Source organism: Triturus cristatus, chromosome 2_1 (genome assembly GCF_964204655.1).
Source record: "Triturus cristatus chromosome 2_1, aTriCri1.1, whole genome shotgun sequence".
Classification (NCBI taxonomy): domain Eukaryota; kingdom Metazoa; phylum Chordata; class Amphibia; order Caudata; family Salamandridae; genus Triturus; species Triturus cristatus.
Genome location: NC_140581.1, coordinates 784427841 through 784442992, shown reverse-complemented (window position 1 = coordinate 784442992; position 15152 = coordinate 784427841). Strand labels below are relative to the sequence as shown.

The 15152-nt window shown below is 37.7% G+C and overlaps 1 protein-coding gene across 1 annotated transcript in view; it reads right to left on the bottom strand.

Moving 5' to 3' along the window:
- Positions 1-15152, bottom strand: part of AUH (AU RNA binding methylglutaconyl-CoA hydratase) — a 536927-nt gene that overhangs the window by 25224 nt on the left and 496551 nt on the right. The window contains exon 9 of the mRNA XM_085632723.1: positions 11755-11802. Within this exon, the coding sequence (XP_085488849.1) occupies positions 11755-11802 (48 nt within the window). The remainder of the gene's footprint in view (positions 1-11754; positions 11803-15152) is intronic.

The following is a 15152-nucleotide window of genomic DNA, read 5'->3' as shown; positions in this document are numbered from 1 at the left end:
TGATGTGGATCCAACAACCTCTCTTTAAGTCGAGCACTTTTTGTGCATGAGAAAGGGTACTTTACCATTGTGTGCACAATGGAGAAGCTCAGGTGATACTCTTGGAGAACCAATCTCCAAAAAACAAACATAACTCAATTGGTTTGTGGGTGCCTTAAGTGCAAAGTTCCTGACATGGCGCTCAGCCTGAAGAGTTAAATCATTGAAGCAGACCCTGAGACTAGTTTGAAATAATGCAGCTGGTTTGTTCATAGTGTCAAGTGCCTTATAATTTAGCAGGCTTTCTACAGTTGAGTAGGGACCATCAAAAGAACCAATACTGTGATAAAACATGTGACAGCATCATATTATCTTCACCAAGCGGCTGCGTTTTGTAGTTTATTTTCCCTTTCTGTACAGATGGTTGAAGTGTAAGCCAGGGTTAGTCCCAAGTATACACTTTCTACTCCTGTGACCATGGCCATCTAAGAGACATGAGGGAAATGCCTATTTGGTAACTATAATCTCCAGTAATCTGGAATGTTGCAGCTGAGACTGGACAAATGTGTATTCCAAATAGGTATGTATGCCACAGATCTGGGCTCTGGAGTTCCCAGTACTAGATGTGGGAACCAGTGATGAAGCATGGCACACTACATAGCTGAGGATTCATATTTCCATGTGACTTCACAAAAAGGTGGTATTTCCATAAGAGTGTAGGTCTTTTTAGGTGGAGTGTGAGGGGTAACAGCATAGTTTGCTTCTTCATGTTGGAACCCTGTTAAGTCTGGAGTGAGAGACAGTGTAAGAGTTTCTACAACAGAATAGTACAATCAAATAGGTAGAATATAAGGGATCAGTGCTAATGATTATATGTATGAAGAGTCTTACTAAACGGCGGATTCATTTTAACATATACGCAGTCAATTAGCAGCTACATCTGCATATAGAAGGAACAGGCTTAAAGCATCGTGTTAGCCGTAGCAGCTCTAGGAAGGTCATATGGGGTATAAAGCTTGACTCCTAATTTGTTGTCAGTACAAAAAGGACCCTAGGAGACCCACCCCTGGGTGTGCTGTGAGGCAGGACATGTGGCTGGAAAATCCATGGAACTGGCCAAACAATGTGCAGTTTTGTTAGTAGTACAAGCAAAGGTCTATCTTTTTAGTAAAAACACGTCTCTATTTTAAAGATTGTGACTACTGTGGAAACTAGCAGAAATTACCGTTAGCATTAGCTGAAGCCATTTTGGTTGTGGCAGCCATTTTAGTTATTCAAATGAGAGTGACAAAGTGCACACCGGTTTTTTCAAAAGTTTCTCAGTGTTGCGTTTGTTCGCGTGCTGGCCCAGAATCGTGGTCTGCCCAAAGCCACGTACTTATGAAAGACATTAGAAACAATGGGGTAACCTCTCACCCCATTTCTGGACGCACAGCGATGAATATGTGCATGCCAATAATGCAATACGTTAAACCAAGTTTACCCCAAAATTTATTCAAAGCTCATCAGAGTTATTCACGGTATCCAGGATTTATCCATGGTCACTTGTGAGACATCTCACTTTCATCATTGTAACCTCAAACGCTACAGACATGCCGTGGCCTTAATCGGTAGCTAGGAGTGCATGTAAGTGATCTTCGTTAATCCATCACGGTAACCCAATGCATTTCGGGCCTTCTCGTGGCCCTTCGTCAGGGGCATTCTACAATTAAAAACAACGTTTCAATACAAGAACTTTCCAAATCGATGTTACTTTGTACATGTTTAAACATTTTACAAGCGATTGGTTTAACGTATTGCATTATTGGCATGCACATATTCATCGCTGTGCGTCAAGAAATGGGGTGAGAGGTTACCCCATTGTTTCTAAAGCCATTTTAGTTAGCCATGTGCTGGCCATGTGCTTCTTGTCTCTTTACTGTTGCCTGCTTTTCTATTCTGCTTGAGTCATCAATTACAGTGAACTCCTTCAGCACAAAGCCAGAGCAATGTATGATCAGGAAGGCCTGTATCTGCTACAATACACCTGTTTTAGAATAGAACTGTCAGGCTGTTTTAACAGATGTGAGCAGAAATGTCTCCCCTCCCATTTTGTTGAGCAAGCAATGTTTGTATACCCATGTTAGTCAATAACTATTCTTGTATGTGCCAGTGCCTCCCCTTTGAGTCTCCATGCTGACTATGCAACAAATGTATATATAAGGCCCATGGTTTCTGTACTCCTTGGACTACCTCCTACAGTGGCCTGAGGGTACTGTATTGACGTTGTCTCCCTCATGAGAGGTTAATAAATCTATTTTCTTTGATATTACAGCTTCCGTGCCAATCTCAATTTTGTTGGTCTAAGGACTTAAGGACAAAGAAGGGCGAACCCCTGCACCAGTGGGGCCCTGAAAAGGCTCACTCCCACACTACCATGCCAAAATGAATAATCAATGGTTTACTTCATTTGCTGTTTTTGTAAGTCACACCTAACCAGTCTACAGTGGCTTCAGGGCACTTTTCCTAGCATAATGTCTTTGGGAAAGTTATCAGTGAAATGGGTATACCCCACTATAATGAACAACTTCTGCTGCTGTGACTTAGTGATTGCACTACCCCAATTACAAATAATTACTTTAGTGACCCTTAAATGATGTATAGGCACATCGCTTTAAACATCCTTCCCAGAGAGCCTGTATATTTAGCTTGTACAGGACTTTCAGTTCTATGTATAAAACAAAATCAACTTTGTTAATTTTTAAGATCCTCTCAAATCAGCAATTCAACAAAAGCCTTTGGTTTACCAGAGTTCATCTGGAATGAAATCCCTTCTTCATTCAGAACAAGAATACCCTGTTAAAGTGAGGCATACACTTATATTTTCAGGAAAATATGTGCTTTGCACTCAGATCTGGACAACAGTCAAGGGTAGCACTGTGAAAGTAGGAAAATATGATTTACTTGTAGCCTTCACTTTTCAATTTCTTCTGTTGCAGATTCACAAGCTAGTTACTCTCCTCCCATCTACTTGTGAGTCAGAACAATACAGCATGTGTTTTTTCAAGCTGTGCCTCAAAAGACTCACAATCCTCTAAAGTATACGATTAACTAGGAGGTGTACCATACCTCAGATTACTGATTTTTCCTCATCATGTTGCCTGCCCTGTACCAGAAACCTCCCTTAACTTCCACTACCCTAGGGAATGCCAAAGAATAACACGTAAATCTGCAGCAGAACAAATTGTAAACTGGTTTATACATGAATGCCAAAATTTCTATTCGCAGTTTGGGCATTGAACTGCTTTGCAAATCCTGTAAAGCACTAGCTTCACCTTTCAAAAAAATGTTGTGGGCGAGGTCTGCTCAAAACTTCTCAAAACGTTGACAAAGCAAAGCCTCAGTCCTGGTATGTATATTGACAAAATAATGTTTTGTGAATGTGTGAACAGCAGAGTCGGACGGGCCTATACGGTAATCAGGCAGTGCTTGATGGGCTGGTCTGAAAGTGTGTGGGCTGTTTTCTGGCTGTTTGTGGGTCTGTTTTATTGTCAGCTGGGCCGTTTTTATGGTCTGGCATGACAGCACAGCTGTCGCCAGACAATTATGTGAGCATCACTACAGAGGCGCTTTGTTTGCGTTCACATGTTGGGAGCCAGGAGAACATATTTTGATTGGGTAGAAGTTGTCTGCTTCCACACAAAAAATGCTTGCCCTCCAAGCAGCTCTGATTATTTTGTTTATTTATCCGCCTGCCTAAGCATGAACTTTTAAGGGAATACATGTGACATTGGAATGCTATTAAAGTGTCTTAGATTACTAGATAATCTATGTTGTTTTTCACTGGCACCAGCAGCAGATAGGAGGAGGGCAGTCGTTAACCCAGATCGATTTTTAGATCTGGCTTGACAGTACAATTTTCGCCGGACCTTTTACCCTACACCAATATTATTCTACAGTTCTTTGCTTCCACACAAATACATAACTAATCCTGTTCTATTTACTTGCAATGCTTCACATTACCATACAATATTCCTTTAAAGCCAGCCCTAGTGTCACTGCCAATGCTTGTTTACTGTTCACTTCCTCGATATTAAAACAAACATTGTCTGCATCAAGGTCAAATCTGTGCAGACTTCCATACCTTGCAAAACACTTATACAGCGTGTTTTTACAAGATCAAAACCACCCCAATTTGAAAATATGGTCCACTTGTTTTAGCTATTTAATTCACTAATAGGGGCATCATTTATTTTGGTGCCTATTTTCTGTCCCAGTCTGATCCAGGTGAACAGACAACTACGTAGCACCTTTACAAATGCCAACTATGGGTATGCTCCTTAACATAGTCCTTGTCGCTTCTTTCTTGTGTGCAGAATAGGAGCAGGGCAAGCATGGAGTGTTTGATTGCCCTATATAGAAGAGAAGTCTCTGCACTTTACAATGTATTGCTTATGCCAGACTAAGTCATCTCAAGGCCAATGTTATGGGTGAGCAAAAGTGTCACGCAGTGTACTTGTTCTATGAAAGAGGTACATATAATTCATGACTAGTCTTCTAACCTGTAGTGTGCGGTGAAGAAGCTCTGATGTATATTGAGAGATAATCAAAAATAATTGTAAATTTGGTTCACATGGAAAGGCAACACAGCTTAGGTAGTAAATGTGTGTGTGTATATCAATGTTTGTTGTGAACTTTTTCTATGCTTTTGTTTCTTTTTCCTCCTCTCTGAAGGGTGCAAGTACATCTTGTCAGCTTCTTTAGAATTGAGCTAGACATTTTATATTGGTACCTTTTTTAGGCATCACCCAATTATCCATACATCCAGTCTGGATGATGGTGGTGTGATCTTTGGGTAAGGCTGCCCTTATCATCCCTACTCAAAAGAAAATAAAAAAGGAAAGGGTAGTGCAATCCAAAATCAACACCAATTAGTGTGCTGTCTTTAACACAGGCAGGCAGCGATTAGTTTTTTCTGCACAATTATGTATTTCTCTGATGGAATTGTGTTTTTCCTCCTCCACTTCTTCCTCCTGCCCGCAATATGAATGTTTGCTAATCAGAGGTTTTAGGTGCTGATTCCAAATATCCTATATTTCTCCCTGCTACTTGTACTTGTTATATGTCCCAATCCATCTGCTCTTCTGCTCAGAATCAAGGGGCATTTGTAATGCTGGTGACCATGGAAACCAACCAATAATTTCCATTGTAGGTAGTTATAAAGCCACCTTCCTGTTCTTAGATATTTGGAAAGTTTATTGTTTGTGCAATTTGGCCTTTTCAATGTGAGTTTTCTGACTATTTTACTTTTTTTGGTGCAGAAGTACCATGGATGTCAAAGAAGGTAAGCTGTGACATAGCCTGTTTCTGCATAAGGGTGAGTCATTTGTTGCTGTATCTCTTTATGAAACTGGACAGAGTCTCTTCACCTTCTCCTTAGGGCCATGCGATCAATGCCTAACTTTGGGTCTGGAGTGATATGTTGATTGAATCTTTTGGCCTTAAGGAATATTTCATATGCAGATGACACACAGCTTCTTCTAAGAGAAGTTGCCTCTTCTCTTTTTCCTGTGGAGGCACTGAAATCTTCCCTTACTGCCATCTTGCATTGGCTGAGAGAGAACCATCTGTTATGCAATGTGGATTAAATGGAGATCCTCATGTTTGTCCAAATAAAAAACAAGTGGTTGCTTAACTGCTGGGGCCAGGATCTGCCGCCCCCCCCCCCCCCCAAAAAAAAAAAGTCTGTTTCTTGAGTGAGGAATTTAGGAGTAAATATAGATGACAGATTGTCTTTTGCTCCATAAATTAATTCTGATGTTGCCTCCTGCTTTTTCTTCTTTAGATCGCTGCAGAGCTTTCTTCATCGATTGCCCATTACATAACGTAAAACCAGCGGTGCACACGCTGATGATGCCAAGCTTGGATTTTGCCAATGGCTGTATCCCCGCATTCCCGATGGTGCAAAATCTAGCTGCAGGCCTGAATCTTGGTATTCCTCGCAGAGCCCATATCTCTCATTTGCTACGGGAGCTACATATTCTCTCAATGAAGAGCCTTTCATCAACAGGGTCTATGATACCTGTTTTATAGATTTAAGAACAATGTGCCTCTGAGAAACTTGCCCTATGCCTCCGACTTGCAGGTTACCATCCCCAGATTTTACTGTGTAAGATTTGGGAGGACTCTCTTTTATGGTGTTAGCCAGTAGTGTGACAAATAGGCTCCCTCTTTTGCTTCATTGGATTCCATAGGAACTGTCTTTTCACAAGGCTCTTAAAACCCACCTTTTTACACGTTAACTGGCAGCCATCTTAGTGAGAACATTCTCCAAAACTTCTAGATCTCTGTGCTCGAACACGTTTCCGAGAAGCCATGCACATTATATCCTCCATCACTTATTCATATGCATTTTGCAGTTGATTTGCACTTCGAAGCTGATCCTACTTTTGAGACAGATCTTGTTATTGTGCCTGATCCTCTATTACAATGTGAATCTGTTATCTCTGGCCACTTGGGAATTTTGAGAATAGAACTTTGAGATCGCATTTTGGAGCAACCAGCAGTCACCATTTGAGACTTGTTTTCAGTGTACTTTACATGTTTTTTCTTTTTTTACTGTTTATGTCACTGAAACCTGAAGTTACCGCAATGTGGATGGTTTCCAACTAGATTAGAATTTAGGCACTAATGTACAGTTTCCAGGTTGGATTCAATGAAGTACACTTTGTGCGTAGATGGTTGTTCCACTGCACATTGTACCAAAGGACCAGGCCTTCTATAGGGATCAGATGGAGATTGATTCTGATGCTTTCCTATCTTCCAAATCGTCTTGAAAGGCTTCATGTGACTCAATAAAGTTTTCATGTAATAATATGTTTTAATAAGCCCACAGTTGCTCTCTGAATAATTCATTCAGTTTGTTGTGCTCATAAACACTGCAAGTTATCACGATCCCTGGAAAACAAAATTTGCAAATGGAATGCAATTCTTTCCAATGATTACCTCTGTTACATTCAGAATATTATTTAAAATGGTTTGCCTCTATAACTACCCATCATCTCTGGAGTCATTCTCACATGATTGCATCTGAATGGTGTTGAATACAGAAAGAAATCACCTCTCAAGTGTTTCTCTTAAATTTGAGGAGGTCTTGAAGCGGTTTTCAATATTTCCGTGCCCAAGCAAACAGCTGTCTGCAATTAAACCAGACCTGGTCTTGAATAAAAACAATCAGAGGTGGAATCATAGGATATTATCGAAAGCACATTGAAGGCATGTCTGACTGCAAAACAAGAGTTCTAAAAAATACATGTTGTATTATTCTGGACCCAGCACTAGTCAGCAGGAGAATGCACATCAATTGAATCTGCAATAGAAATATCTTTGCTGCAAACCAAACATCTAGCTATCAATAGCCTATTTTAAAATGGTCCCACCAAGATAAACACCTTTGCTGGTGGCTTTAGTTTGATGATAATTGTGACTAAACTACTGTAATAGTTACTCCACAATCGCAATGAAAATATTAAGTCAAAATTAGAATATGTACATTCAATAGCGCTGGGTGGATGAGAGAAAATCTGCCTCACCTTTTTGGTATGCAACCCTATCTCATGTTTTTGTTTTCCCCAGGTATTATATACTCCAAGAAAACACTGGTGATAAGTTCAATAATGATGTAGACTACGATTATGCTAGTTACATGTTTCCAGAAGGTAGAAAACCTCTCTGCACTGTTTCAAGTTAGGCATCCAAAACGCAGTAAAGTATACTCAATGCTATTGTTCTATGGTGATATTCCCTTGTGCAGGACAGAGGTTTTGGACAGTAACCCAAGCATTTGATTCTGACCTAGGTTTAATCTCAAAACACCAGCTAACCTTTCTTCCCTCTTACATAAAATTATATGCTTTCTTCCTATTCATTATCATGATGTCCAAAAGGCAACCTGACAGTCTAAAACTATTTAAAGAGTAACTCATAGTCCTTTGCTCTACACACATCATTCATCAAAGATTATACTGAGCTCTCCTGTAAGTTGTTCAGGTATTCATCTAGTCTGTCCTTTTTAAATCAGGTAATGTTCGCAAATGGACACTTCATCTGTGGATTAAATATGTCATAGTGCACCTCATACTGCTTCTACAACTTTTCCTGTAGGAAGCATGTTATGGGGAAGATAGCTACTCTTGGGTTAATGCAGGTTACCCACTTCAAACATCAAGTGGAACCAATACACAAAGATAACACTATACACTCTGAGGAAGCCGATCAAAATGAAATCATTCCACTTGTAAAACCAGAGTGACTTGTAAAAGAGCATGAAACCCATTACGTTTCTTTGGGGCAGTTAATTCAAACTACAGGTACACACCTATCAGAATCAAATTAAATAAAGGTGCTGGGCTTGGAGAGGACAGATTCTCAAACTGTTCCTATTCTTATTGCCAAATGTACACATCAAAATAATAGAGCACACCTCTGCAATAAGACAAACCTATAACAGAAGCCCATATGGTTTAATGAAAAAGATATGCTGTGGGTATTTTAGTGCCTATGCTCAATGATATCGGGATATCCTGGATATGTCTGGCAGTAAATGAAACCATTTCCATAACTCTGAAAGAAATAGATGGAGAATAATTAATATTTGGGCAGTAAAGGTTTCTGCTACACACAACAATTACACTTAGTGGGTCTACATGCAAATGTAATAAATCTTAGATCACCGTTGATCATTGTGTTTTTTTGTAATGATTGTGAAGAACATGTGAGCAAAGAGAAAATTAGCTTACTGCACCCATGATGGAATTTCCAAACAATCATAAAGGTAAAAAGTACACAAATTCATTTAAGTGAGAAAGGAAATAATATATATTTTTTATTTTTTTATAAATGATTGACTGTATGAGGTTCTTCTACATGAAAGATGTAGAAAGGCACGCAAGTCTAGATCTAAACAGTAAGCAACAGAGACTATAGTGTTTTTCTATAACTGAGAAACCAGTGTTTCATGTTAATCCATAACATGTAAAATGTACATCTTGAAAAGAAGGAGTAAGGTCAGTTCCTGTACTTTTATTAGCTAAAAAGAAGATGGATGTGTCACAATATCAAAAATACTTAGAAGGGATTATCAACAGATACATTTCCCTTCTGAATTATAGAAAAAACTAAAATGTTATCAAAATTGCACTTCTTCAACAAAATGTATGATTGGCAAAAAAATTACAACTTCTCGTTAAATGGGCAGATTGTGAGAAAATGTTTCTAAAGTCATCAGTGAGGACACCTTTCATAGATATACAATGATGGTTGCCATCATCAAAAAACACATAATATTTTCCTACATGAATAGGATTGGAAAAAAAAATACATTTTGAAACAAATTGTATCATCATAATAATGACTATGATTTGAAATTAAATTAGAGGAAACATAGGAATAAGATCAGATCAGAAATGGAGTAGCATCCAAATAAAAAAAATATATTGTACAGCTGGGTCCGTTATCTAATATCAGTTGTAGTGAACTGTTGTTTATAACCAAAAATTGTGTGACCACACAGATTTTGGATGAAACCAAATCAATGAATCAACATGATGCTGTTATTGATCGGGATATAAGAATTGTTGCATTGACAAAGAGAAATAATTAGGTACAATAATGCAGAGGAAAAAATACTATATATATTGAGGTTTCTACTGAAACTCACTTGGAATACTGACTATTAAATTGAAGCATGAGATATATTGGGAAAATATAAGGTTCTGATGAAGGCAAGAAGGCAACTAACAGTAGTGGGCCACAACAACAGTGTTTTCTTGACTAAGAGAGATGATTGTTTATGACAACACTTGTGATTTATAAACCTGATTGACTTATAATCCTGATATGACAATATGTAAACAAAAATGTGGGAATTTAGGCGAAAACAGAAAAACAAATTGATGCATCAGTCAAAAAATATGTAAACAAGAACATGAAAATGAGAATAAATAGAGTGCATAGTAACTCTGTAAACAGTGCAAGATATATGGGGTTTACTCATAGCTTACGAATAAAAGAGTTACTAGTAAACCTGCAGACCCACCGCTAATATTAGCAAAACAACTTATAGCGATGAGCTGGAAAAAAAAAGGGTGGACCGAACATGAAGCCATGGTGAAGAGAAGTAATAAAATAAACTGAGTAATGAAGCATGCTACTACACACGGAAGTCAAAAAAGGGAACAAGGACATGCAAGAGAGAGGGACGCAGTAAATTCTGAGTCTGTGAAAGATTTAGAGGAAGCAAACCAATGCTCCAGAGATTGATGACAGTGGGAATAAGCATGCGATCTGAGGCCTAACAAAATTAGGAAAAAAGAGAATTATTAACTAGAAAGTCTGGAAATAATACAGAATCCCCCATAAAGACACTAGAGTGCCACAGACAGATATGAAAAGTAAAGTGAGAAAATCAACAAAATTAAACTGATTTGACCACATAGGCCACAAATACTGCTTTGGTTTGTTTATTAAAAGTTTTTTTTAATCTCTTCTGAGATTGTAAAGAGCAGAGCTTCTGCACCATATTACTACGCTTAAGATAAAGAATACATTGGGCTGCATTTTCTTTTCCACCACTCCTGATAACAGTGAGTATTCATAGAATGTAATGAAATTGTAATGATTTGTGTATTGTAAATAAATACATATAAAGCAATACAAGTTTGTTTAAAAGAAAAGGGCATAGACATACAAAGTAATCTAAGTTTAAAGAAATGATGTGCATAACGAGTTTGAATAAAATAAGTAGAACCATCTTCATACATTTAAAGTTTCATAGCTTTGATTTTTTTTATTATACAATAAATTAGATTGATTTAAGTTAATGACAGGTTACTCCACCGGTTACTTTGATTTACTGATAAAGGAAGAAATGCTTTCATTTATGCAGAGATTATTAGTCACATCTCCAAACAGGAAACTGAATTAAACAATAATCTTGACAAAAAAGGATGGACCAACAGTGTTTGAAAGGGGAAAAATCACATCCAACATTATAATAGAAAGACTTTAATTTATGAAGAGATTATTAGTCACATCTCCAAACAGGAAACTGAATTAAACAATAGTCCTGACAAAAAAGGATGGACAAACAGTGTTTGAAAGAGGAAATATCACATCCAACATTCTAATACTGGAAAAACTGTGAAGGATCAGCTTTTAAATCCCAATGAGTCACAGCATCCCAGTCAGATATATTTGTGCATGGATGTGATGGAGGGACTGCGTCACATGCCTGAGTTAGGACATGCTGGAACAGCCCACAATACAGTACTCTCTATTGTTATGGCATATTACACATTATCTTGCTAAGGTCTACTTACATAGTAGCTAGTAGCTTTTGGCTGTTGAAGATGTCTTACTCAGAAACTCTGCACACCTTCCTTGCTGCAAGGTTACTGTATTTACCACTTATTGCTTCTGTGTCATGGTGTCAGGGTCATTTTGGGGTAATCTACTTACCTTTGGACTGACAGTGAAATACCCTATGTCCAGCTCCTTAAAGAACCGGGTCCAACTTCTACGCCTCCTGAACAGTTGGACATCATCTATTCTTCTGGGTATAATGATAACAATGGTGCTAACTGCAGATACTATAACATTCAGTACACTTTTACAAAGTTCTACATAGTGTTTTGTAGAGATAGATGCAGGTCACAAAAAAGAGAGTGAGTAAAACTGAAATAGTACTATCAAGAAAGGAGAAAGAAGGTATTATATAGAGAAAACTGTGATACACACCTGAGCATAGCATGCCTCTTCTATTGCTAAGCCAGTTGCTAAATCTACCTGCAAATTAAAAACAAATTTATTTTTTAAAGAAGTATATAGGTCACAATTTAAGCATCTGAAATGAGGACACAACGTTTTGTAAATGACCTGTATCTTCATCTTACAATGTCACTCCACGACTGTGTGTCCAGTGAGATTGACAGCAATCTTCAGAGGGAGAAGATTAGAATGACAACAGTTTAATTGCTACTTTTATTTGGTTACATTGACAAACTTCTATCTGTTTACTTTGTCGCTGTAGAAATATGTGCATTGTTCAGTGGCTCTTCGAAGTGAAGTTACCTATTCAGTGTGAGCTGCCTGGCAAGAACAAAGCAATGTGACCTTAAACTGGCATAGAAGTGCAGAGTCAGCATCTACTCCATTTCAAAGTAATACAAAGTTTTGAAAAACAAACACTGATGACAAACATATCATCAAATTAACCAAAATGTTTTTTCTTGTAAATAGGCATATCTCTATTATAAGAAAAGAAACACAAGAGAACTGCAGGAACACTTGGTGAACAAAGACTAAGAAAACATATTCAACAAGAATAAAGCTATGTTTGAATGCATGCTTCATTTGATACAAGTAATCATACAACTCACTTCCTTTGGCACTAACTTTATGCAAGTTAGGTTTCAAGTACAATATTTTTCATTGCCAGGCTGACAGGTAGTGTGTAGTACTATGATATACTTGCTTTGTTAGTGCTCATTTATTTGGTAGTTTGGGTGAAGTGTATATCAAGTTGAGAGGTGAAAAATGATGTATGACAGGGTACAAGTAAAAGGTTTATATAGTTATACACAGAGTAGATCATATTACAATTGATTGCTGACAGCTAATCCTTTTCCACCTAGACTGCAAAATCCTTTTTATTGACATTTAAGATCATTGACCTTCATCACTTATATTCGGCAAACTATATCCAGGGCAACTTTGCATTACTTTCCGCCACAAGTTGGGTATTGCATAGAGACCAGGGTTTATGAATTATTGTGGAGCAGTTTGAGAAATAATAAAAAGGTGGCAAACCGTAGTTTTGTTTGAGAGAGTGCAATGTTTTATAATGTGAGAGAAATCACAAGTAGATACTGATTAATGCTCTCTCCGTAGTCTGGAGTTTGCAGCTTTCCTATGTGTATGTGCAGGTTTAGTTTTTTCCTGCAAACTGTCAATGTTTTCTTATGAACAAGTAGCTGAAAAAGATGGCTCACCTTTCGAGATAACTTAATTTCTCCAAATATTTCAAAAATATTTTCAATTACCTAATTTTAACATGACAACCCACACAAAGAAAACATCACAAACTGTACCCTGTGACCATAGTATTCAGAAGAATTACTAACTGTTGTGAAAGTGTATGACTTCCATTAACTCAGATAAAAATAAGAATTACTGTGCTAAATTGGCTTTCTCATGTAGATTCAGAGGCAAAAAGAAAAATATTCACCACTATTTCAAGACTTGGCAAAGGGGTGTTCAATATTTCATATTTTGGCTGTTTCCATAAGTTTGGAGTTTGTACTGAAAATGTCAGAAAACTATGAATGAATACATAAAGCTGTGTGTTTCTGAAAACTGGACAACAACTAATTCATTGTTTAGATTGGCCAGTACATCCTAAAGAACAATCGTCAATGAATTCACAAAATAGTGAACACAAGTATGAAAATAAGCGAAATTCCTGAAAAAAGTTTTTGCGTCGAAGATCGATGAATGAAAAGTGTATCCATTATGATTCCTAGACTCCTCAAATCAAAGAGATAAGAACTTTCAATGTCTGTCTGACTCTGGATTCCACGCACTATGCTTTCGTTGGCGGGGGAATGTGAATGATATGAAACTGAATTTAAAATATCTGGAAATTAGGTACATTGGACAGGTATATATTTTGAACTGTACACAAGTACCTGATTTAGGGATAGTTTACAATTATACCTTCCAAAAACTTACAAGGTGCATAATGCCATGGTGGGAGTTTTTTTGCAAAAACGTTTTCATTCACACTTGCGACTTGTAATTCATAAATTGTACATGCATCAAGTGATAATCACAAAGGTCGTATCATCCTACACTGCCACAAACCTCTCAATAAAAAGCGTACCTCACATATGCAGAAGGGCATTGGGTACAGAAAGGAACATGCTATAACAGCAGACAGGACAGTCAATCATTTTTAATTATCGTTTTACACAGAAACTTGGCACGTGTGAAAGTTGGCTACTTAGGGAACCCTGATAATCTCAACCATTTTTGAAAACTGGAGACCAAGAGGAATCCCCATACCTGTGACTTGGGAGCAGAGCATATTTTTTCAGTCCAAAGGCACAAAACCTTTAAACAGTGCCTACAAATACTATTACTTCATATTTGGGGCCAAGGATTCGCTGTGCAAATACTGTGTTTGCACACCTCTGCCAATTAAAATATTGCCCCACAAATGAAGCTGGGGATAATATCCGGCAGGAGACTGAGACCTAAATGTGGGAATGGCAGCTGTTTTTCTGGGATTTTCTCTTTACATAGATTAGGATAGAGGGATTGCTGCAGGCTTTGGCTCATGGGTTACCCACAACTAAAAAAACCTACAAACCCATACATATTCTGAAAACTGAAGACCTACAAAAGTCCATGGAGGAGTGACATGGATGGGCCTTATCATAGTCATAATGCCCTGTCATGCTACACTACAGCTTAAATATGGCATATACTCACATTTATGTTTTGGAAAACAACATTTGTGATCAATGGCAAATATCCTAATATGCCAATGTCTCACCATTCTGCTCATAAAAGCAGTATATGAGTGGCTAAGTATAACATATGGCAGAGACACAGGCCATAACTGCAACCATGGCAATGACTTTTGGAGCAACTTTTTCAGAGATATTTGGCTTATGAATTTTCTACTGTTCTACGTTCTGGGGACTCCCCACCCCAGCTAGGTGAATAGTCGTCATTTATCTCTTGCATTCACTCATATAGCTTGGTCATAGGTCAAAGATTATTCAATGGTCCATTAGAAATTAACACAACACCACCATTCCAGAAGTAAAAATAAATAAAGAAGAAAAAAAGACTAAACCTGGAATTAACTTAAATAAAAAGGAGAAACACACTCAAAAGTTCAAAACCACAAAAAAAGAAGGTAAAGCAACTAGGTCCAATATAAGATCTTACTTTGAGGTATCAACTACAAAAGTTGCTTCATCATCCTTCTAAATGCAGAGTAAAGAGCAAAGAGCAAAGTACAAACACACAATACTGCTTCTGAAATATTATTATAAAGATCACTAATCAGTCTCTTTGCTTTCCGCTCATCCATTATGTGTTTACCTGGATAGTCCAGCAATTTGAAA